The sequence below is a fragment of the Balaenoptera borealis genome, assembly GCF_965194805.1.
Source record: "Balaenoptera borealis genome assembly, chromosome: 13".
NCBI lineage: Eukaryota > Metazoa > Chordata > Mammalia > Artiodactyla > Balaenopteridae > Balaenoptera > Balaenoptera borealis.
This window is the reverse complement of record NC_138870.1, coordinates 13,280,686-13,306,549: the sequence shown is the minus strand read 5'-3', so window position 1 is coordinate 13,306,549 and position 25,864 is coordinate 13,280,686. Positions and strand designations below refer to the sequence as shown.

The 25,864-nt window shown below is 37.1% G+C and overlaps 1 protein-coding gene across 3 annotated transcripts in view; it reads right to left on the bottom strand.

The window, feature by feature from the left end:
- The window catches only part of PTPRO (protein tyrosine phosphatase receptor type O), a 233,641-nt gene that overhangs the window by 51,118 nt on the left and 156,659 nt on the right, over nt 1–25,864 (bottom strand). For all 3 annotated transcript variants that reach the window (XM_082352579.1, XM_082352581.1, XM_082352580.1), the window contains exons 8-13: nt 24,732–24,852; nt 24,200–24,393; nt 23,139–23,250; nt 19,411–19,562; nt 18,127–18,247; nt 1,276–1,415 (exon numbers count right to left, since the gene is read on the bottom strand). In XM_082352579.1, the coding sequence (XP_082208705.1) occupies nt 1,276–1,415; nt 18,127–18,247; nt 19,411–19,562; nt 23,139–23,250; nt 24,200–24,393; nt 24,732–24,852 (840 nt within the window). The remainder of the gene's footprint in view (nt 1–1,275; nt 1,416–18,126; nt 18,248–19,410; nt 19,563–23,138; nt 23,251–24,199; nt 24,394–24,731; nt 24,853–25,864) is intronic.

Sequence of the window (25,864 nt, the reverse complement as noted above, 5' to 3'; positions counted from 1 at the left end):
AGAGCCATGAGCACGGATTTCCCACTCCCATCTCTTTCACGACCCCATAAAAGAATGATTCTAAGGAAAGATTTTTGCTAACAGGACTCAGCTGTAGTAACCATTGTTTTCTTAAAGGGAGACATTACTGTAGTTGCAGAGAAGAAAATTCACTACTGGCAGAGTAGCTATTTTCCAAAAGGATTCTTAGGATAGAAAAAAGATTCAGCTGTTCAGTACAGATCAAAAAGAGATACATTTGTAGAACAGACTATCAGAAGGGGAAAGAAATCAAAGCAAATTATCTTAACACTCATATGAAAAGATTCGTACTCCCAGAAATCCTTTTTTCTTTTCAATCTCATGAACTGCATTATTTAAAAAACATCAATTATTCATGTTCATAGTATTAGTCTTTGCACTGTATTTTGTGACATCCCTCACAAATTTGCCCTTTTCCTTCCACGTCTGGCTGTAAAATAGTTTTTTCTTGTGGTTTCGTTATCCACCCAGGTCCATTTCTCTCCTTCCATTCAATTTAACCTTTTGAAAAACTCACTATTTATCATATCTGCTATTTGTGATTCTAAAGCTTTAACGATCAGCTTTCTCAGCGTTCATTTTCCCAAACAAAATCGTCCTCCTTACTAACTTCTTTTAAATTCTCTTGGTAGTATGGATCTCTCTTCTGGCACTTATATTTTATTTTAATTATTTCTACTGGAGTGAAATATCCACAATTAAATGAAAAACATTTTTTGAAGGCAAGTATAGATTCTATGATTTGTGTCCCATACAATGCCTTTCTCATAAGTGGCAATTAGTTCATATTTGTTAAATTATATTTTATATGGCAGTGTCTTTATCCCTTCCATCAGTTTAATGGCCAATAGGAAAATGCCTCAATATAACCTCAATATGACCTGGAGTGGCAAAGAACTGAGGACAAACGCAAGAGGGAGGAGATATGGGGACATATGTATATGTATAGCTGATTCACTTTGTTATACAGCAGAAACTAACACATCATTGTAAAGCAATTATACTCCAATAAAGATGTTTAAAAAAAAAAGATAAATACAAAGATGGAAATAAACTTTGTGATCTGGCAAGTTGGTTATGACACATTTTGGGCTTGCTGTAAGAATAATTTTAAATTTCTATCACTGAAAACCAAAAGTGCACATGAAAATTTTCATTTTATATCATTCAAAGAAAGAGAAGATTTTCACTTTGCTCGGATAATGAGCCTTAATCAAAATTAACTCAGAAAAGGAAAATCCGAGCATACAGTACCTGGAGTTTTATTTCCTGACTGGAGCCAACTTGTTGACAGAAGACTTCGAAGAAATCAGCTACTCCCTCTTCCACCCACAGCAAAGTCACCGAGGTCTGGGTTTTATTCACTGCAAAGAGTGATTTTGGAGGAGCTGGCTCTGAGCAAAGATAAGTTAAAAAAAAATTAATTTAATCTAAAATATTCTTCCTTCCTTCATTAACCAGCAGAAAAAAATAGGCAAAAAATTCCAAATATAGGTAGTTAAGAGCACCATAAAGAGTGTATATTGCTTTCGAAATATGTCCTTTTACAAAGACGGTTATCTAACTTGCAAGGCAGAATATTTTGCATCTTTCATTTTATACTTCTCTTTTTGGAACACTTCTGTTTTCTACTTCAGCTTTATTATAGACATAATCTATTAATAGTTTTTGTGTCATCTACACTGGAGTTAGCACTGCCCATATGATACCGAATTTTCTGGGTGAGAAACAAAAATCTGTACTGAAAAGATGGAGAAAAATGAAAGTGGTGTGCTCCCTTCTTATGGGGAGATTCAGTCTGGTGCTGAGCCAAAAACCTGCCTTCCTTGCTCGGGAGACTGTTTGGAATAATTTAGCCAGAGGAATGGCTTCTTGAAAATTTAGTCAAAATTAAGAGGGGTAAAGCTAAAGAGATAATATGATTTTTTAAGGAAGAGGATTGATGGAAGAGGACCGGATGGTTGATAAAATGTTAGAGGACTGATTTCTTTATCTTATTCTTTTAGACATTTAATTTTGATCAATAAATCAATCCATTAGTTAAGTAAACCATTCTATCTGTGCCCTTTCATATACCTTTCCAGTAACTGAGTCACTGGACTTGTAGGCTTGATACCAATGCCTGTCTGTTCCCCAGTTCTAGGAGGTGGACTGCTGTCTTGTTCCCAGTTGCTGAATCTCTCCTGGTCCCCTCTTTGCACCGGTGTCCTTTAAGCATTGCCCTTGCCTCAAGTTCCTCCAGTACACAAAGTGCTATGCCTGAATCCAAGTTCTTAAGCCAGGGTCCCTCTTACCTGCTGTCAGATCTCCTTGACATTGCTTGTTTGGATAAACATCTTGCTGTCAGGTTCACATAATAGCATACTCTGCCCATCAGCATGTCCCTGACAGACAGCTCTCCACACTGTTTGCTTGTTACTTGGATTTCTTTTCATTATCTGCCTCACATTCCCAAGTCTGTCCTACAGCTCCTGGTGTTTAGCAAAAAAGCCCTAGAAGCCATTTCACTCTTTTGACAAGGGTTATGTGTTTGTGGGGGAAGGTCTGGACCTTCTTTCTGGAATATCATCATCATGTCCAGAACCAAGAAGTTTGTCAGAATCATTCTTGACGTGATCTATTGCAGTAACCTAAATTTGTGTCCAACTGAAAAAGAAGCATTTTCCTTTCCAGAGGCAACCTGACAAATTTGGGCACAAGAGTTGACGGAGGAAATAAATGAGTTGGTCTTGGGCAAGTATAACTCACAATAGATGTCAGGACCCCTTTCTCATTTGCAATGAATTGTTCATTCCTCTAGACATTGTATTGTCTCACTTGCCCTATGATGAAGACTGTTGATGAAACACAGAAGTCTACTTCCACTTCTTACATCCTTCATAATTGTCACTGCTAATAGCATTATGAGTCAGAGACTAAGTCCTCCAGTGATTCTGACTCCTGCAGAACTTGGATCTTTGGAAGCAAGCGTGAGGTTGTCTGAGGCAGAGATAGATGATCTGTTAGGCTGAGCCTGGGCTATGTCTCTTTAAAAGATACACACTGTGGAATTGCTCCTCGGAGTGAGTTTCTCGGACTATGATTAGAATCCCTAGGACATCTATATATTTTTTCCTGATGGGTAGATAAAATCAGTTTAGTTATCTGATATGAACATTGCCCAGATCCTAATCTCTGGATCCAACTTTTTACGTATTGATTTCCCATCACCTATCATCTGTTCTTACCCAAGTATCTCACTATTAACCTCAACTCCATAAGGTTAAAATGGAATGTGGAGTCCTTGCCTTTCCTCAAATCGGTTCTGCTTTCCTCCTACCCCTGATTCTGTCCTGAGCAACATCATTATTTCAATTGTCTAAGCTGACAATTTTGAGGCTCTCCTCTTGCTTCTCAGTCTCAGATCACATTATTTTTTAATACTTCTTTTCATATCTTCCTTTTATTTATTCCTTTTATTATATTGCACATCCAGGCTTTTGCCATCACACTTAGCATTCATTACAACAGCCCCTTATTCCCTTTCCCTGCCTCTTACTTGATTCTTTCTTCGTTTTGCCAGTGATGGTTTAAAAGGTCTTAAAACACCACTTTGCTCCTGTTAGATCCTATCTGTGCAATGATCTATTGTGATCAATGTCTATGGTGTCAAATCCAAATATGCCAAGTGTTAAAGATTCTACGTACACTGGCCACTTGCTACTCATCGCCACCATCTCTCCCGCACAGACTTGCTGCCCCGTAAAGCCAGTCTTCCCACTGACCATCACACAGGTATTACTCTATCTCAACTCATGTATTTCCCCTCAGGGTACTCTTTCTTCTCTTCTGATCATCTTAAAGAAAAATTCTTACTTTCTCCTTGAAGCCTTATCTGATGACTGTCTCTTGATGCTCTATCCCTTCTCTGACCTTCTATTGCCCTTAACTATTTCCTGTGTGACCTATGTGAGTGAAATCCTGATTCCACTGCGTCCTATTAGATTCTTTAAGAATGGCAGCCATGTGTTATAAATTATTTCATCTTTATTTTGAACTAGCCAAGTGTAGGGACTCAATAAATGTTATCTAATGACAGACTTAAAACATAAGTCAAGATTCATTAAACAGAGACGTTAGGATTCAAGCATCAGGTAAGACCAGACAGGCATTGAGTTTTTAAATTCTCTGCCTTTTTATAGTGATTATATTTGTAAAAATTCATCAGCTCTCAGTGGCAGAGTCAAGGACTGTTATGAATTAGAAGTTTTCTCAGTGGCCCAAGAAATATGATTTAGATACTGGAGTAGGGGTTTCTTTGAGTCTGGCTGAGAATGTGGACCTAGGTGAGAAGTAGATCCTCAGGAAAATCTCCAAAGGATCTGGGACCTCAAACAAGCCATGTAACATTTTTTCCCCTCAGGTGGTATATGAGGCAATAGATTATTCCAAGATCACTATACCCATTATCTCTGCATTCTTTTCTGAAAGACATAATGCATTTCAGTTCTGCATTGTGAATGCAGACTCACAACTCATTCAGTTGTTAATGAGTAACATTCACAAATCACCTGCTTGAAGACTTATGATCTTTTGATAGGTATATTTTCCTAGATATATTAGGGAGAATTTCCACACTGCTATTCCAAAGAAAATAAAGTTATCACAATATTTCATAAGTGGAGGTGTAATTAGATTGGGAGGGGCTTATAATTAAATTTCACTACTCAAGACAACATCTGCTCCAGGGAATGTATTAAAATATTAGAATTATATTGTGCAACACAGTAGCTACTAACCACATGTGGCTACTGAACGCTTGAAATGTGGCTAGTCTGAATTGAGAGGTGCTGCATGAGTAAAATACAGATTAGATTTCAAAGACTTTAGTATGAAGAAAAAATAAAAATATCTCATTAATATTTCTTTACATTGATTACACGTTGGAATGATACTACTTTGGATTTACTGGGTTAAATAAAGTATATTAAACTCAACTTCACCTATTTCTTTCTACTATTTTGTAATGCAACTACTAGAAAATTTAAAATTGCATTTGTGGCTCTCACCGTATTTGAATTGTATAGTATTGGGTTAGAACATTTCTTCCTGTTTGGTAGAGAAGTCTGGAAATTCTTGGCAGAAACTGGTCAGGGGTGTCCCCCTTCTGCTGTCTATCTCTTCTCATGAGAAGGCAAGGTCAGCTCAGCCTCATAGCTTAGGATGGCTTTGAGGTTCATGTTCCCCATCCTTAGAAACAAGACTAAAAGTGGTGAATGGCTAAATATTGTTTAGACAATTTCATATGGTGGGGAATACAATTGACACACAAAAGCCTCTTGAGTGGTCTGTGTCTCTGTTATGGCCTGAATTGTGTTCCCTAAAATTCACATGTGGAAGCCTTAAACCCCAGCACCTCAGAATGTGGCTGTGATTGGAGATAGGGCCTTTCAAGAGGTGATTATGTTAAAACGAAGCTATTAGGGTGGGCCCTAATCCAATCTGGCTGGTGTCCTTGTAAGAAGAGGATGTTTAAGCATACAAAGAAGCACCAAGAATGAATGGGTACAGAGAAAGGACCACGTGAGGACACAGCTAGAAGGTGGCCATCTGCAAGCCAAGGAGAGAGGCCTCAGAAGAAACCAAACCTGCCAACACCTTGATCTTGGACTTCTAGCCTCCAGAACTGTGAGGAAATACACTTCTGCTGTTTAAGCCCCACGGCCTGTGGTGTTTTGTTTTGGCAGCCCTAGCAAACTAATATGGTCTCTTCCTGCTCAAAATATCAAATTCCGTCTAGTTCATAAAGGAGAGAGACATGAAGCCTTTTTAAATTTTGTTAAGAGTAAATGAGCCTTAATTTAATGTATACAAAACACTTTATATAATATAAAGAGTCATGTACGTATTAGTTACAGAACAGCTTCTGGTTATCATTTTCTACCATCTCCCTAAATAACATTTTAAATTTCTTCAAAATTCCCCCTGCTCCATAATGTCAGATGTCCTTTTGTTTAAAATAATTTCAGAATCCATGATGTTTGATATGAGAACCTATGGATATGAAGAAAGGAGAGAGACATACTATTTTTACAAAATGGGGTATAGATACAGGGTTGTTTGCCTTTAAATATGCTAATCATTGCAAGTGTTATACTCAACTAGTTGGTCCTCTCTTTCCTTCTCTTCTCTCCCCCTCAGTGCCGCTCCTATTTGCATTGGGGATCCAACCTAATTTTATAAGAAACTCAAGTACTATGCATAGAACACGGACTGAATGGAAAGCTGTAACGCTATCCCTACCATTTAATTTAGGACGGGCTATGAGAGGCTCACGGTGTTGCCCAGGATCTCCGGGGAGTGAAGGTGGCATTGGGTGAAGTATGAGCGAGTATTTGATTCACATTCTCTGCTCTGGCAGCAAAGCTCTTCCTTCCCCTGGGAATTCCAAAGGGAGTCAGGTGTAATATTCAGCCTTGGAGCAGAACGGAATGTATTTATTGCCTAAAATCCATCTTTCTCTGACAGTTATTACATTGCTTCTTATTTTAATGTGACCCATTAGTTTAGCTGGTGATAGAATTATGTTAATGAGGCTAAGGTTAAATCCATAAAAGCTTACTGGTTTTATTCCATTTGTATATCATACCTTTAAACTTGGTGAGTCGTTTTACAAATGTGTGACATTGATGATAAGGAGAATTCAACAGAAGAACATTGTAAAAAATGAGTGACATGGCAAAATCTATTTTTATTCCTCAGCCTGACCGACAACAATTTGTTAGTATCCTCTTCATACACAAAAGCTGTCTTAACATCTGTATTAGAGTAAGTCTTTTAAATCGATTTTTATTTTCCTCATCTCAAGCCACAGAACGTATATTCAACTTGGCCAAAGAAAACATCTGTGACTTAAGCGGTGTAAGCTGCATAAATTACCTTCAACTTGGTCAAAAACAACATCTGCAGAAGAGAGCACTCTTTGAAAAGAAAAAAAAAAAAACAAAAACCCTAAGGGTGAGTTAAGATTGATATGCCATAAAATTAAGAAGAGGAAAATGTATATTAAACCACAGTCACCTTTGTTAGATCTGAAGTTTATTAGGCCTACTCTCTTACTGACTTTGGGAGATTCTTTTCCTCCATACACTTAATAAGTAATTAGAACATTTAAAATAACATTGGGGAATATAAAAATATTCAGGCAAATACTTAGCAGTAAATTATAATTAGGCCCCTTTCATATACAGAACATAAAAATTTCTTAGGAATTAGAAATACCTGTCATTTCCATTACATTCTAAATAAATTCTTTATAGCTTAATGATAGCAAGTGTAATATCCTTTTCTGTGAATCATTGGGTAAGTTATGGTATTACCAGCTCAAGTAATTTCTAAAGATTAGTAGAATTTTTCAGAGAAATCTCTCTTTTAACTTAGTTTAAAACAAAATATCTGACTTCCTCCTTTGTTGGTTCCAGGAATATGTGTTTTTGCTTGGCGCTTTTATTAGTTAGGACTTAGATATTGCACAATTCTTAGAAAAAGGTAGTTACTCTTACTGTATCATCAGCCTTGTTGCCTTTACTCTGAACTCAGTTATGAACTAAATCCTAAAACTGGAAGGAACATTAAAGATCATTTAGTCCAGACCCTCATTTTGTAGAAGAGGCAGCTGAAATTCAGAGGGCCTGGGTCATCTTTCTAAGGTGACACAATTTGACTGTGAAGGCAAGTACCTCTAGGTAAGGGTCCCCTTCCTGCACCCAGCTTCCTCCCTAAATGTATGAGCATTTTCCATTAATTTCCATATAACTGGGGATGATGAGGTCTTCTGGAAAGTTCCTTTGCCCAGAAGACCAACTTTTCCAGAGTGGGCACTTGCTTGCGTATTTAAATCAGAGGCAGACATCATGAGCATTGCCATATTAGTCCAACATCCAGATTCTTTAAATATATCGAAGGGCAACAAGCAAAACATGCAAGTCACTTTACGGTGGGCAGGAGAAATGATTTTAGGGAAGTGCTGAAATTGTGTGGCATGGCCGTGGGCAGTTGGCAAATTGAAGTGACACTCAGAAAACCACTGCAATGAGAAATGGGGGAGACATATATTGAGGACAGGTAGTGGTTAGCCTTGGACCCAGGAATGGAGCCATGGAACAGTGACATGCCTGGCAGCCTAACCCAGAAAAAAATGCTTGCATGGGGCTGCTGGCCATCAGGAATGTATAAGAATAGTAGCACAGCAGTTATGATTCTCTGCAGACCTAAGGAAATTGCATGTGTTTATAAGAGGTCAATAGATGAGAACTTTCACAAGCTTCCATCATCAATCCCTCCTACTCATACACCCCCTTAATGCCCATAGACTCTGTCATTTATCGTCTTACTACAGATCCACCCACCCTAAGGCCACTCCCTCCAATGGCACCCTTGGTCCCATCTCCTTTGGCCCATTTAAGGACCAACAAATCTCACTTCTCACCCCAACAAATCTCACCTCTAACTATCCTGCATCATCAATTTCCCCTGCTCTGTTGAATGATTCTGATTAGCTCAATGACAAACTGTTTCCACCCACTTAAAGGCAAGGAAAAACAAAACAAAAACAAAATACAAACTTGGATCCTTTTATCCTCAGCTACTGCCCATTTTCTCGCCTTTTTACAGTATCTTACCTCTGCAAAAGTTTAATTCCAGCTGTCTTCAGTTTTTCTGCTTTTGTTATCTTTTTTTCCTCACTCACCACTCCACCCAAATGCCTTCTCTGCAAATCACCAATGACTTCTGGGTTGCTAAGATCAGTGATCAATTCTCATTTGTTGTCTAACTTATCAACAAGCTTGACATATTGATCACTGTCTATTCACTCAAGTACTTTCTTTGCTTGGCTCTTAGGACATCACATTTTATGTGCTTCTTCTTACTTCACTGGCCACTTTTTCTCAGGCTCCTTTGCTGGTTTTCCCTCACCATTTCCACTTTTAAAAGTTGAGGTGCCTAGGGCTTAGTTCTTGGGTAGCATTCTTTTTTCATTACTTGTTCCCTGATAACCTTATCAAGTCTGTTTTCTGTCTACCCTCATATTTATATTTCCAGTGCTGAAGTCTCCCCAGAACCCAAGCTCCTTTCTCCAACTGCCTACTCAGTAACTGTTCTTTATTGTTTAATAGGCACCTTCAAATGTTGACACATCCCAAACCGAACTTCTGATCTTTCCCCCCAAACCTGCCTCTCCCATAATCTTCCTCAACTCAATAAATTGCACCTTTGTCCTTCCAATTTCTCAGACCCCAGAACTTGTCATTTCCCTAGACCTCTTTCATTCATTCATAGACAACACCTAAATCTATCAGTAGATTCTCTCAGCCCCACCTTCAAAATAAATTTTGAATATCATCACTTTTCATCACCCTGGTGGAAGCAAGTATAATGTTGTATCTGGTTAGACGCTATAGCCTCCTAACCCTAAGGAGGAAGGTGGTCATGTAAGTTATCAAAAGTGTCCAGTTGGAATCCTTTTGGGGAGGAAAGGGATTGCTAAAGAAGATGACTAGTTTTTACCTGATCCATAACAGATCTAAACTGGTATCTGAAGCAACTGGGATGAGTGGTCATCTTATCTAACTGGTCTCCTGCTTTTACCCTCACCCATGTGATCCCTGAAACTGGTCAGGTCATGTTACTCCTCTGCTTGAACCATCCAGGGGAACATCATCTCCCTCTGGTTAAACCCTGCACGATTTGTTCCCTTGCTACCTTTCTGCCTTCTGAGTTACTCTTCTTCGTCTCTATTCCACGTCAGTGATGCTGCCTTCTCAACTTTTCCTTGAACTTTCCAAGCGCAGTGCTGCTTCTTGAACTTTGCATCTGTGGTTCCTTCTGCCTACAGACTCTCCTCCCAGTTACCTGCTTGGGGTCTGCAGCTCCCTCAGGATTTGGCTGAAATAGCACCTTCACAGTGAAGCTTACTCTATCCCCATCCCTACAAAAACTGCATCCCCACCTGCACCACAGAACTCTTCCTGCCTCATTTTTCTCCATAACACTTATCATTTGACATCCTTATATTTACGCTTATTGTCTCTTTTTCTCCACTAGAAGGAGGATAGAAATTTCTGTCAGCTTTGTTCATTTCTGTATTCTCAGCACATAGATTAGTGGGAAGCACATAATAAATGTTAAATAAAGATTTGTTGACTGATAGGATAAGTTAATTTTTAAAAACTATAGTACCTTGGTTATTTTATTATCTTCTTTCTAATTGACTGGTGGTGTATATATGTTCTACTTGGCATATTTTTGCCAGCCATCACAGTCATATTATCACCCAAATTAACAGCATATCTGCGTAAAGTGTGTTTATATATATATATATATATATAAATTAAGTTAAATATAAATATATATAAATAAAGGATATACACACTTTCTTTACTTTATCATTTCCTCCCTCTCTTCAATCCATTCATTCGTTCATCTTCCTTTCCTCTCTCTATGCTACATTGACACAAATTTATTCACCTTCTTATTGAACTCATTTTTGTTCGTTTGTTTTGGTGGCGGGTAAGGGGAATAACAAGTTAGTCACTTACTGGGAGAGGATTCAAGGAAAGGGATGGGTGGCTAGGGAGAGGTACTTTAGACTTCAGTTTGCCATGACTCACAACACTTAACTCAATTCTTACCAAAAATGAGAACTGCATATATCCAAGTAACTATTTCCCAAAATTGTACACGCAATGATTTCAACATAAGAATTAAACAAATTTTCTCAACTGACAGGGAGACCAGGAAGGGCAGTACCTTGTAATGGCTGGGCTTTTATATAGTCAGAAATTACATTTCATCAAAATGGATATAATTATTTGTAAGCTACTAAAATTTGATGTGTGAGTGTGCATGAGAGAGAGAGAGAGAAGAGAGCAGATTCTAATATCCCCCCAATTCCTAACATCTGTGTCTATAGTCAAATTATGTTTTAAAGATTTCTCATCTATATAAAAACTTTCATGGCTGAGATTAAGGAAATCAAGCCAATTTCACAATGCTCAAATTCCCAAACAGGAACAGAAAGCCACAGGAATGGGTGTGAGGCTCCTTCCTGCTCTGTTAAATGCGTTCATAGAAAAATGAAGTTTTTAGAAAAAAATACACCCCAAATCCAGGAAGACATAAGCCAGCAGATGGATTAAAAAGTACTGTTTCTAGATCCAGGCTCAACAGATTTCTCTAGGTTTCAGCTTGCCCAAATGAGGACATTGCACTAAATTACCTCCAAATCCCTCCCAGAACTAAAGTTATCTGAGTCCTTATCTTGAACCTGCCTGAGCAGGTTGGTGGTCAGGATAAAGCAGACCTTTGACAGTAGTGGTGTACACATTCTGTTTTTCGCCTTTCTCTGACTTTATTGGCTGTTCCTTCCATGTCTCTCTTGCTAACTCCTCTTCTTCTGCTCAGTCTCTAAATGCTAGAGTGGTTCTTCTTGGCTAGACCCAGGGCTCCTTTCCTCTGTTTCTACTTAGTACTTGATGATCTTATCCAGACACCCCTAAATTTATGTTTCCAGCCTAGAATTCTCCCTTGATCTCCAGACACATATATCAATACTCTCTTTACTTGACAACTGCACTTGGATGTCCTTTTGATTTTTTATGGCTGAGGAAGAATCCTTGACTCTCAGCTTTCCTCCAGTTTCCTCCTCTTCTAGTTTTTCTAGTCCTTTCAATCTCAGTAAATTGTACCACCCACCACCCTAGTTGCTCAAGAGCAAAGCCTAGGAGACATTCTTAATTTCTCTTTCTCTCATTTCCTGTTTCACCCCATCAGAAAGTTCTGGGGTCACAACCTCCAAAACAGCTCCTGAATTCTGCCCAGTTTTCTCCATCTCCATTACTACCATTTTGGTCAAAGTTACCATCATTTCCCACAGCACTTATTTTATTAGAATGCTGTTTTTAAAGCTAATGACAAATAATCCCTTAATTGGTCTCCCTACCTTTATTGTTGACCCCCAAATCCTTTCTCCCTTGAGCAACTGGAAGGCTTATTTTAAACATAAGTCAAATTATTTATGTTAAATTCTCTAAATGGCTTCAAATGTGCAATTTCAAAATAAAATCTCAACTCCATGCCTCGCAAGTCCCATATAATCTGACTTCTCCTGGTTCTTTCTGCCTATGTGCTCTTCCCCAACCTTTTTATGGATGATCCTTTCTTGTTATTCAGATCTCTTCTCGTTGCTTCCTCAGAGAAAGCTTTTACTCCAAAGCCATCTGCATCATATACCCTATTTTAATGCTCTGTAAAGCATTTATGACCATCTCTCCCTTCACTAGATCATAAGCTCCTTGTGAACAGAAAATGAACATAACTTTTTGGGTGTATTATGATAAGAAGTCTGGCATCTGAGCAGTGCTTAGAAGTTTCTCAGCATATATTTGTTAAATAAATTAATGAATGGATATTCTACTACCATAGATCTATTTTATGAATCTCATTCTTATTTCTTTCTCATTCTTATTTCTTTCCCTCACTCCTTCCTTCCTTCCCTTTTTTTTTTTTCTTTTTAGGTTGGAAAACTGATTGTATGATGTAAACTTATCAAATCCTCCTAAAGTTTCTCCAGAGTTCCAGGTAGATTCACCAAGACTAGAAGTTACAACTGGTTGCTCATTGAAGCCGCAGTTGCATGCAGACCAACGAGCTCTTGTAAAATGACAAGTCTTAGTGCAGATTTGATTGACATTCATGTTAACTGCTAAAGTGAGCTGTCATCATGTACCACCATAGTACCATGAAACTGCTGGAAACCTAAAATTCTTAATGGGATGACTGGCTCAAAGCCTTGCAAACAGCACCACTAATGGCACATATCTTCTCTGGATGTCTGTTGATGACATAATAATAGAAATTTTTTGGCAACTGTTTTGAGAGCTTTCTCCCCTTGTACATGCCACCTTGGATTAATTTATGTTGTTCTGGATTCATTGATAGTCTGGTTTCTTTCCCCAGATGTAGATCCTGTCCTCCATGACAGCAAGTAGAGCCTTTCCAAAGAGATCTCTTTACAGAGCAATTAAACTCAGGGCTGGTTCAACCAGTGTTGAACCTAGGTTAAAGATGGCCTTCTGAGTTAAACAAGCACTGAAAATCTGTGTGTCAAAGCTGTATTTTTCTGTAAAGTCGAATTAATTTGACTTCTATGTATACCAAATGAATGCTGTATAGAAACATAAAAATGGCAAGAATGAGTGTTTTGTGAAAACAATTGCAATTCAGTTATTACTAAAGCAAAATGTTTCACTTCTCTGAAAGCTGAAACTTGTTTTGGTTAAATATTAACTGTAATACTAATTTCAGCTTCGAGGTCTATAGTTTCAATTCCATTCAACAAATATCTATTAAGCATCTACAGCAGGCAAGGTAGCGTGTGTTATAGAAAATTGAAAGAGCTTATAAAACAGAATAATGTCATTAGTAGAATGGAAAATAGACCTTTAGACAAATGGATAAAAAGTAGGGTTATTTCGTTTTCAGGGGAAAAAAAGGGCTAAGGACAGGCACATTATAAAAAGATTGTCTTGCTTTCAGAGAGGAACAGGATAGAGGTAATATTCTGTCTGATATTAAGATACCAACATGGAAAAGCTTATCAATTCTAAGGGTAATGATTCACTAGAAATAATCGCTGCGGGAACTTGTCCTCCCTATTTGAAAAGTTCAAAGGAACTTTTTAAAAAAAATTTATTTATTTTTGTTTTATTTATTTTGTCTTCGTTGCTGGGCACGGGTTTTCTCTAGTTGCGGCAAGCAGGGCTACTCTTCGTTGCGGTGCACGGGCTTCTCATTGCGGTGGCTTCTCTTGTTGCAGAGCACGGGCTCTAGGTATGCAAGCTGCCGGCTCAGTAGTTGTGGCTCTCGGGCTCTAGAGTGCAGGCTCAGTAGTTGTGGTGCACGGGCTTAGTTGCTCCGCGGCATGTGGGATCTTCCCGGACCAGGGCTCGAACCCGTGTCCCCTGCGTTGGCAGGCGGATTCTTAACCACTGCACCACCAGAGAAGCCCTCAAAGGAACTTCCTAAACTGGTTTAGGCAGTCCTGTCTGTTAATGGGGAGACATGGGAACTCAAAACCTCATGATAAGTTTGGGAAACTATGACAGTTTTTTACTCACGTTCCTATTTGTTTGAGCGTAATTGTCCCAGTTCATGACTTTAACCCATATTCCTGAGGCCTCATGGATCATCCATAATGTCTCATAAAAATGACAGCAAAACACACAATAGGCCACTGAATGCTACTTTGGTAAGACCACTTCTGAACTTGTACTTTAAGGGAGACCAACAAACCAAATAAGTTGGAGAAAGCATCTAGAAACCTGAGAAACACTTATGGTTGCTTATGCTAACAAAGCTTGGGAAAAGAAAGACTTGGGGAACACAGGCATGATCTTCATGTAATTCCAGTTACCTGGAAACAAGTTTTGACTAACATTCATACAGAGAACAAAATCAGAGTTAATGGTTGGAATCAGGTGATTTTTTTGTCTTAATAAATAGATCGTGCAATGTTGGAAGCTGGTGATCTCCACATTCCTGGAATTCAAGTATAGACTGCTAGGGAAAAGCAGATTGTGTGCAGTGCATTAAAGAACTCTACTCATGATTCTCAATAGGAGTAGTACCGCCCCCTTGAGGGTGCTTGGAAATTTGCAGAAATGTTTTTAGTAGTCACAATGGAGGAAGTTAACCAGACTTCTGTGGGCAGGGCTCAGAAATACTAGATGTCCTGCAATGATCAAGAAAGTTCCAAAGAGAAAAATTGTCCCATGTCCCACGTTCCACATGAATTTCTAACTTTGCATCAGAATAAATCCACTATAAATATAAGTACAAGTACTTTATCATGTAATTAATGTTGGAAAAAAATTTAAGGTTAAGTAAAATAATTTTGAAGAAAGTTGCCATGAAGAAGGACACAAATGGAATTAAGACGTTATTTAAAAACTATTCAACACCATACACAAAAATAAACTCAAAATGGATCAAAGACCTAAATGTAAGGCCAGACACTATAAAACTCTTAGAGGAAAACATAGGCAGAGCACTCTTTCACATAAATCACAGCAATATCTTTTTTTGGTCCACCTCCTAGAGTAATGAAAAGAAAAACCAAAAATAAACAAATGGGATCTAATTAAACTTAAAAGTTTTGCACAGCAAAGGAAACCGTAAACAAAATGGAAAGACAACCCACAGAATGGGAGAAAATATTTGCAAATGAAGGGACCCACAGGGATTAATCTCCGAAATATACAAACAGCTCATGCAGCTCAATATCAAAAAAACAAACAACCCAATCAAAAAATGGGCAGAAGATCTAAACAAACACTTCTCTAAAGAAGACATACAGATGGCCAAAAGGCACATGAAAAGATGCTCAACATCACTAATTATCAGAAAAACGCAAATCAAAACTACAATGAGGTATCACCTCACACGGGTCAGAATGGCCATCATCAAAAAGTCTACAAACAATAAATACTGGAGAGGGTGTGGAGAAAAAGAAACCCTCCTACACTGTTGGTGGGAATGTAAATTGGTGTAGCCAATATGGAGAACAGTATGGAGGTTCCTTAAAAAACTAAAATTGAGCTACCATGTGATCCAGCAATTCCACTCCTGGGTATGTATCAGAGAAAACCATAATTCAAAAAGATACATGCACCCCAATGTTCATTGCAGCACTATTTACAATGGCCAAGACATGGAAGCAACCTAAATGTCCATTGACAGAGGAATGGATAAAGAAGATGTGGTACATATATACAATGGAATATTACTCAGCTATAATGTCAAACAAAATAATGTCTTTTGCAATAACATGGATGTATCTAGAGATTATCATACTAAGAGAAGTAAGTCAGACAGAGAAAGACAAATATCATATGATATCACTTATATGTGGAATCTAATTTTAAAGAATGATATAAATGAACTTATTTACAAAACAGAAACAGACTCACAGATTTTGAAAACAAATTTATGGTTACCAGAGGGAAACATGGAGGGGGGAGGGACAAATTAGGAGCTTGGAATTAACATACACACACTACTATATACAAAATATATAACCAACAAGGACCTACTGTATAGCACAGGGAACACTACTAAATATTCTGTAATAACCTATATGGGAAAAGAATCTGAAAAAGAATGAATATATGTATACGTATAACTGAATCACTTTGCTGTACACCTGAAACTAACACAGCATTGTAAATAAACTATACTCCAATAAAATTTTTTTAATGCTATTAAAAAAAACTACTCAATAATTTACTTTTTCTGCCCATAGTGTCTATTTAATACATCATGCATTTTCAATTACCAAATTAATTCTAAGGGATTTCAGTGCAAGAGTTTAGTTTTTACTGTGGCAAATAAGAGACAAAAAAGATTTAAGACTTTGTGTCTTATGCATTGAATTATAGAGAAATGCAACTAGTGGATAAACTAAGAAAAGATTGTTTTGTTTGGTTCTGGATTTTCCAAGAGTTTTCTGAAGGTACCTCACTGTCAACACTGCTGTTCCTGGTATTTAAGCTGCTAATAAAACACCCTGGATTGTTCTTTACTTATACCTGCACATATGAACATGTGTAATAACAGAAATGATTTGAAACTCTTACAGACAGACAGACACAATATAAATTAGCAGATATCTGAAACGATGATGTCAGTAAGTTGAACTAAATGTTTTGAATATATTTTTATTTCCATATACATTTATTTTTTATTGAATTATAATAGACACACAACATTGTATTAGTTTCAGGTGTACAACATAATGATTCAATATTTGTATGGATCGTGAAATGATTTCATGATGTCTAGCTATGTATATATTTAAATTTTTCAACTATAAAAATGATGAGAGCTCTGCTGTGAAAATTACATATTGAACTGCATTTATTTTGGGGTTATCATTCTCAAACTGATACTGCCCCAAGAGGTCTACCACCCAACTTTTTGCCAATCTGTCCTCTTTTGCCTGCTGCTGATTATAGGATATTACTTCTGAGGTCCCTTTAAGTACCAGAAACTAAATATATACTTTAATACACGGTAGATTGTTGAATGTAGAAGATGTGTTTTGTGTCATATAGTGTCACTTCCAAGTTGTTTTTCATAATATAAATAATTATTTTGACACTACACAATAAGTTCCAGTTCATTTGCAATAATATCATAGTTTCCTCATTTTCCCTCATCCACAGCTCATTATTTTTCTCAGCATGTTATCTCTACTTTAACTAAGGTTATTTCCCTCTTTCTTTCATCACAGGCAAATTTGTCTAGTCTCTTATTACTTATTCTAACTCTAGGTTTTATTCTAGGGTCCACCTGTACTTATGCTTTATTTTTAATTATTTTAATTATCTATTTCTAATTAATAATAATTAATTAATATGAATGTATTCATTTATTTTTATACTTCTTGTATGGAAGAACTACTGATCCTGTTACTTCTTGCAAACTCACATTTATTAGTTTTCACTGTATGTAGTCATCAGGTAGTCCCATTATGACTTTTAGAATAGCTAAAAGCTGTACCTGAACATATACATAGGGAATCCATATTATTTTTTATAAGTTATTTTTCTTTTATTTTGATTTTGTATTAGAGTTAGGATTTATATCAAATTAAAAAAATCAACATGTGGATTATTTTATCTATGAGTTTCAATTTAAGATATTAAAGAGGGCATTGCATAATATTTATATAAAAGGGGAATGGTGTCTGATAGGGTTGAGAACACGGCACTAGATAATGTCTAAGGTCCATCCATCTCTAAAATTCTAAGACTCGTTGGTTCCTCTAGCCTTACTATGAATGATGAACACGCTTGTCTCCAGCACAGTAAACGCTGCACTCACAGAAATTTATAAGTTGAATGTACTCTTTTGATAGTATTAAGTCTCTTTTGTACTTATATAAGACAGCAAACCATTTTTTTTTCTATTTCATTGAATTGCAAAGACCATGTTAAACCAAGAGATACAAACACTAGTTCTCCCAGCATGATTATTTTCACACACACACCTGTGTACTTTTCTTACCTAGCTTGACAAGGTGGAGCATGGAGGTATTACTTCCTCTTTCAGTGCAAGCAGTTACGGAGATATTGTAGATATCTCCCGGAGGCAGGCTGAGAATTGTGGTCATGACATTGCGTGTTACCTGCAAGATCATCAGAATGGAGGGTTTAAGCTTCTAATGGCCTTGAACTAGAATACCATTCCAAACAGCTACAGGGCTATCACAGATGTTCCCTCTATGCTCTGTGCCACAATCTACAGTTGATTAAGCCTTACGAATATATTATTTCCTCTGAACATGATATAAATTTCTCAGCTGAGCCAAATGCAAGGTAGCTCTAAATAGGCACAATACACAAAGGAACATTCTTGTGATTAATTCCTTTGTTTGGAATGGGTATTACTCTGATTTTTTCCCCCTCATATTCACAGCAAATTTTAGAAAAAGCAATCGCTTGGGTTTACTAATAGGAACATTGTTCAGCCTTAGCTGAGAAGCTCAGAAGAAAGCTAACCATGTCTATGGACACCTGCTTTCTTAACTAAAGACTATGTTTCCCAGTTTCTTCTATAGCTAGTGGGGACCATGTGACACCATTCCAACCATGGGTAAGAGGAGGTACCATGGGCAACTTATAGTTTTGTTCACACCCTGTATGTGCTGGGCCTTTGTGTCCTCTCTTTTCCCCTTCCTGTGGGCTGGAATATGGCTGTAAAGATGAGGAAAGTTTGCCTATGCAGATGAGGGCTACACATAGTGGCAGATGCGGCAGCAAAATAGAAAGAATCTGGACCCTTGGATGATCTCTCACAGCAGAGGTGCCCTGTTAGTGCTGGGTACCATGAGAGAGACATAGGTGTTGATATTCTTTCATCCACAGCCTTTAAAAAAAATATTATTACAGTCGTTTACTTGGTACCCTAACTAATATAATGTCAAAAAGCTTAATAAACCAGGAGAAAAGAAATTAGTATTTCCAACATATCCAAATACTTAGGTGTTGGGGATATATGGAGAAAATAATGAAATAACTATGGTTTTCTTGAAAATGTTTAGTATCCTGAAGAAAAAGCTCAGTCATCACTTTAAACACAGGTGAAATCAATAGTTACAATGATTACTACTCACTACTAAAGATTAAAAGGTAAGCTCTGTGAAAGAAGGAATTTAATTTTTGTTCACTATCCGGTCTCCAGAACCGAAAACAGTGCCACTTGGCATACAAATATTTTTTTGATGTCTCAATAAATATTTGCTTCATGGTTTTCAACAGATGCCCAATACTGGGAATCAAAGAAACATACACTCTTTTTAATTTTCTTCTTTCCTTCTGCAACAACCATCCAGTGGAGCATTCTAGAATGCGAGAGGTCAGTAGTGTCATCCCCGTATATCCAACTGATATATAACAGACTGTTGAAATATTCCACAGAAGTGATTTCTGGAGCAACTGGGGCTATGAGGGAGGAAAGAACCACACTTTAGTATAAGAGACTATGAATAATTAAAGTACTTATCAACAGAGCATGAAATCCCATATAGAGGTAATTTAGAGAATTAAAATTCACACCTCATGATGGTCCTAGGGACTCTTGGACCTGTCGGTAATACAGTGAAGTTTGATGGTATGAGGTGGGCACTTGTTTTGTGGGACGCTACCTTGTATGGCTCAGACCCAAGACAGCCAGACCTATCCCTGAGGAGAGCAAGGTTTTTTATATAAATTTCATTTATAAGATTCCTAAAATGTTCACATGTTTGGGTCAAATTTGGGGTTAATTTATTGTTGGATCAATAAATTAATATTATTAGGCATTGGTGAACTTATTTTCCAAGCAGTACTAGAAACTCTGGGGTCCTGTGAAAATAAACCTTTTTTATTGTGGCAGCAAAGAAGTTTACGGGAATAAAGAACAGTAGGATCAATGAGTAGAGGAACAGAAAAATAAATATTATGTCCATAAGATAACAAGACAATGGCATTGACAGTGTTTCGCGGAAGGTAGGCTCTAAATAAAAGTTGCTGAAGCAAGTATTAAGGGAGGGAAGGAAGAGATTTTTAAATTTAAAAAGCTAAATTCTCTCTGACACTGAGTTTATGAATTTATTTTATAACTTTACACGTTTAAATTTTAAAAAATTCCGATAGGGGAGGAGAGTTCATCACAAGCTTTATAATACATAAGCTCTGAAAGCACACTTTAATTATTTTTTAAAGTAACTGATAATTCTGAAGATTTTAACAAATAAACAGTTGAATTTAAATTCCATGTGATGTTGGTTTGAAGATAGCCAAGTGTTCTATTCCAAGATACAGTCCCAAACCAACCAATGTTTGGAGGAGAATTTCTACAAATCAAGAAGACTTATTTTCTTTAACATGCACTAATACGTATAACAAACATTCATAACTATCTATGCTTCCAGATACAATTATTCACTAAAGAGATGTGTAATAGAGTAAAAAACATATTTCTGTTTCATGCTAAGTATGAGTAGCATTTCTATATGTTTGACAATAAAATCTTGAAATATCAACAATGTCTATAATAAGTAGCACAAACCCATATCATATTGCAGAAAATTCTAATAAAGGAAAATAACCCTGGTTTCTTTATAGCCTCATAACCATATTTTTACATAATTCACTATATACAAGAACCTATACGTATATTTCTTCAAAGAATATTTTCTCAAGTTCTAATGTGAGTGAACATATTTAAAATTGCAAGGCCAGAAGTACATATCTCTCACTCACAGGTATGAAGTCTTCACATTTTTATACTCCATGTTGTTGATTTAAAATCCAGCATATTGCTGAAAGGCCACCAGATGTCACTATTTGTTTATTAAACATTATTTGGTACACTAGCATAATTACGAACTTGACTTGCAGACAAACTGCCTAACAAAGATAATAGACTTGAGGCGCTAATAAATCACACCTTATTCAAGTATTTTATTCCTATTCCCGCACAATTTGCCAATTTGGATTACAATTGGAAAGCATATGAAAGTAAAGTATGAGGTCTTTATTTGCTTTAAAATTGAAATGAGGGAAGAAAGCACCCCCCACCAAAAGCTAAAATTTCAACTAGTTTTAGATACAGGTATAAAAATAAAACTCAGCTACCATATGTATTTTAATAATGATTTAGATTACATAATTTAATTCTCACACTACCCTATGAGGTATTATTATGCCCATTTTATAGATGTGAGAATTGAGACCATCTGTGTCAATACGCTTAGATAACACTGTGGATCCCCAGTGTCAGCGTGCCTTAGTGGTTGGTCCCAGGAAAAAATAAGAAATTCCCAAAGATCAATTTATTGGAGACAATAGACTGCTCACCTAGGCAAGTGGCTTGCTTATTAACCATAGTTTACATATCCAGACTTGCTTTGTCCACCTAAACTCTTATCTCATGATCTTTGCCCATTCCCAGGTAGTTCCCAACTTTGAAAGGCACACCTAAACCATTTGAGCCCAGAACTCCAAATCCTATTAATATTTCATTTCTGATGTACCCCCCTGGGAGACACCACGAACACTCTGTCCAGAAAGTGTCCTGGCTCACTACAGCAAGTTCCCTACGCTTAGCTTTGTTTCATTAGCCAGTTGTTAGGCAATATTTTGAGTTTTACCAGTGAGAAAATACAAGTCCAGGATCATTAAGATAATTTGCTCAAAGTTCTATAGCTGGAAATTAGCAAGGTCAAGGCTGCTCCGTCAAGTGGTCAGATGAGACGTCTGGACTTTTTCCAGACAGCTGCTCTGTCTGAGAAGGAAAGAGCATTCTCAGAGCGTTCATCTCAATAAAGTTAAGTGTATGAATTATTGATACAATGAAGTTTAATTATAATTAAGTATGTGATTATGAATATAGTCAAAAAGGCTAACACAGGGCTTGTCAAATAATTGGTATTTTCTGTTTTTACGGTAGTCTTTCACTTCTCTACTTCAATATTACTTTTAACATCTGGAACAAAGGAAGCTCTTGACATTGGCCAGTAAACAAAAGTGATGAACTATGTAAGTTGATTGTGTAAGAATTCACATGATTAATTTCTTTCCATTGTTCTTTTAATTGATAAATCTCAACAGGGTAAAGCTGGAAGTCCAGTGAGTAAATGATTTTGACAAAATTATTCTTCCCCTAAACAATATCTTTCTCTTTTCTTTTCTCAGTATAACTTTAATTATGGCTTTGCTGTCCCATCAAAAGTTTTTGAAAAAATCTTAGTTCAGACAACGAGGGTTACTGTTTCTTGGATGAATTTCCTCTTCTTGTTGCTACCGCTGCCCACCTCTGCTATCTCTGCCATATGATAGTGATCTACATAATTTTAGGCTCTGAGGATCCAACACTAACAGTTTTCTGAGTACTTAAACTTTGTGCCATGTATTTTGCTAAGTAGCTTATTTAATTGGGAAGTAACAATAGATAATAATAGCAGATTATAGATACTCTTATCATCCCTATTTTACACCTGAAAAAAACTGAGGCTTAGAAGAATTAACTTGCTCGGGTTTACAGGTGGAAGGTGGCAGACCTGTGACTCACACACCCAAGTTTATGTGTCTCCAGGTCTGTTTTAATTCCTGCAATGGACAGTACTGCAGTCAGCCTGTGACTTTGAAAATGGCTTAATTAATAAGGAAATGGAGGCACTCTATCAAATACAATTATCAAAATGGATAAAATCAATTGAGTGTGGTGTAAAGCTGAAAGCTCTGCCTGCTACATCTCGATTCTAATCAATTCTGAACAGGGGTGCACAAATCAAGGGCAGTGACTCAGGATAAAAAGAAATCAAGGACAGTAACTCAGGATACAAATTATATTTTAATTTTTAAAGGCTATTATTTAAACAAATAATAAATTTTCAGAATCAAGGATATCATCTTCTGTGAAATTGATACTCAGTCGGTCCTGGGTGAATGACTAGCAATTTCTGGAGATGGGTCCCCTCAGAACTTCCTCAAAATAGTGATCTCTCCTCATGGGACCATTTTCCATGCACTTACCTGTTATGAAGCTTATGGTGGAACTGTCACAGCAGCTCAGTTCCGGGTCTCCCCATGTTACCATGGTAACTCGAAAGTTGTAGTACCATGCTGGCAACAGATGAGCTATCCTCTGAAAAAAGCAAGAAGACAAAAGACTAAGAGGGAAAATTACATTTTTGGAATACAGTTACGTACTTCTCTTAGGCTATGAAAAAAGTAATTTTTAATTTCCTTTTGCCTTTTTGTATTTCCCATTTTCCATTAAAAATATTCTTTTTGGAATGAGATGATGTGTAAATAAAATGATGTACAATATAATATATTTTTTAAAAAGTGATCAAAAGATATAGAGTCAAATATGTTCAGTATTTGTTTCCTTTTGCAGTTTCCTAAGTTATATTACACAAGTGAATTAGTATTTATTTGTAAGTCACTGTATGTACATGTCCTCCTATTTCTAAGGCAAATAACCTTTCACAACTTTATATTCTCCCAGCTTGGACCATAAACATGCATCCATATTGGGTGGCAATCACCAGAGTTGTCAACTGGGTAGAGGACAATTGTGTAATTTGTGTGTGACCTGTAGCTAACCTGTACTTTTAAAATTATTCTAGTCTCAGAAAGAGCAATCTTTTCCTGCTCTCTTGAAGAATATCCTCTAAGGGCCTGACATTATTGGTATTTAACTGATTTTTCAATGTCAAGAAGAGCCATCATTAGAGTTAAGCAGTGTCAAATAATTATTGAATGACTAGAGGAAATCTCCTGTGTTTTCTTCCTTAGGAGCAGAGAGAAACAATAAGCACTTGGTAGGTCTACTAAAATGTGAATTAGCAAATACACTCAATTAAGAGTGAAAGCTAGTTTCACACAATTCTCTCTCTCTCTTTCTCAAAAAACAACAAAAAAATTAAAAGCAAAAACAACCCCAAACCTTGAAAGCAGCAAGCTACCTGTGTGTATTTACAAAACGGTCTAACTTACATAACACATAATAATTTTTTCAGACACATTTGGTACATGAAAGCATGTCTGTTGACACAGGAAAATGTGACAGCTGGTTAAGGAAAGATTACCACTGATGCAGTCAAGGAGACAGTCGCTGCTATTTCATAGTAAGTTGTCCATTCTGATGTCATTGTTGTAGGGTTGAAATAAAACATTTCAACCACATATTTTCTGAAAACTCCTAAGTAAGGTCTGGTCCAGCTCAAAACCACTGCTGTAGGACCCAAGGGATAGAGCATTAAATCCTTTATTCCAGTTGGAACTAAGAAGAAGGGAGGGGAGTGAAAAAAGAAAGTCAAGAAGGAATGTTTAATATCTTAGCAATGGCTTCACACTGCTACCTAATAACTAGGTTTTTCACTCTTCTGATATAATCATTAAAAACTAAAAATATTTGCCTGCGATTTTCTTTTTCCCAAGTAATGGATGCTAAGGATGGCTTCCAGGTATACAATTGTAATCATTAATTACTCTGAAGGTTGAATATTGGGTGAACAAGTATGGACCTCCCATAAATGATGATAATGACTTGAGCTTAGAAATTGCACCCCTCCAAACAGTACTCTGATAAAGGTATTATTCTTGTGGCTGGCAACTTACCAATAGCAAATGTCACAGGGTCTGAAGGTGGTCCAATCAAAGGGCCTTTTCTTAGGTACATCACAACCTGGTACTGGGCACCAGGAACCAGATTTTCAATAATAGATTTGCTTGAGTTCACCTTCAAACCAAACACCCAATAAGATTTATTTAGAGCTGGGCTTTCAGAATGTGACACAGAGGCTAACATCATATTCAGGGACACTTTGTGAAATCACAAATGCCTCTGAAATCCAGAAGCCTTTACTTATGCTGAGGAAGGTCAAATTTCAAAATTAAGATGATATATAGTTTATATGAGCACTGGAGGAAACCCAGAACATTCAAATTCTAAGGCTAGATTTAATAAGCCCCGTGAACTGCTTTATACCCATCAATGTCAATTGTAACTATGTACACTAGAAACACATCAGCCTCTAACCATAATCAAATCAGGAATAACATAAGGATAGTCTGACATCCTAAATTGTAGTGTCAGCTGATTACATGCAAAGATCAGTGCAGGAATGTCTTTAGTCTCTCATCACTTAGAAGCATAGAGTATTTAATTATAGTGATGGAAATGACCTCAGAGATTTTCTAGTCCAAATCTCTCATTTAACAGATCAAGAAAGTAAAGCTAGAGAATAGCCAAGATCACATATTTAGATCAGTGTTGGGACTGGAGGCCTAGCATTGTGACCTCTACTCCGTGATACAGGCCAAGCAGCAAGATACAGCAGTAAGCACTTTGCAAGGCTACTGTGACAACCTGCCAAGAATGAATCAGGAAGAAACAGATAATCTGAACAGACTGATTACTAGTAGTGAAATTGAATTTGTAATTAAAAAAAAAAAAAGAAAAAAACCTCCTAGCAAACAAAAGTCCAGGACTGGATAGTATCACAGGGGAATTCTACCAAACATATAAAGAAAATCTAATTCCAGGAGTCATGATGGCATAGTAGGAGGATGTGGAATTCACGTATCCTCACAACTAGGGCACTTACCAGGCACCAGTGGGGGACCATGGACACCTAAGGGGACAGAAGGAACACCCAGCAACCAGCTTGCGGGATCTTGGTTCCCAGGCCGGAGGTCAGAACCAAGTTCCTGTGGTGGGAGCTCTGAGCCCAAACCGCTGGACAAAAAGG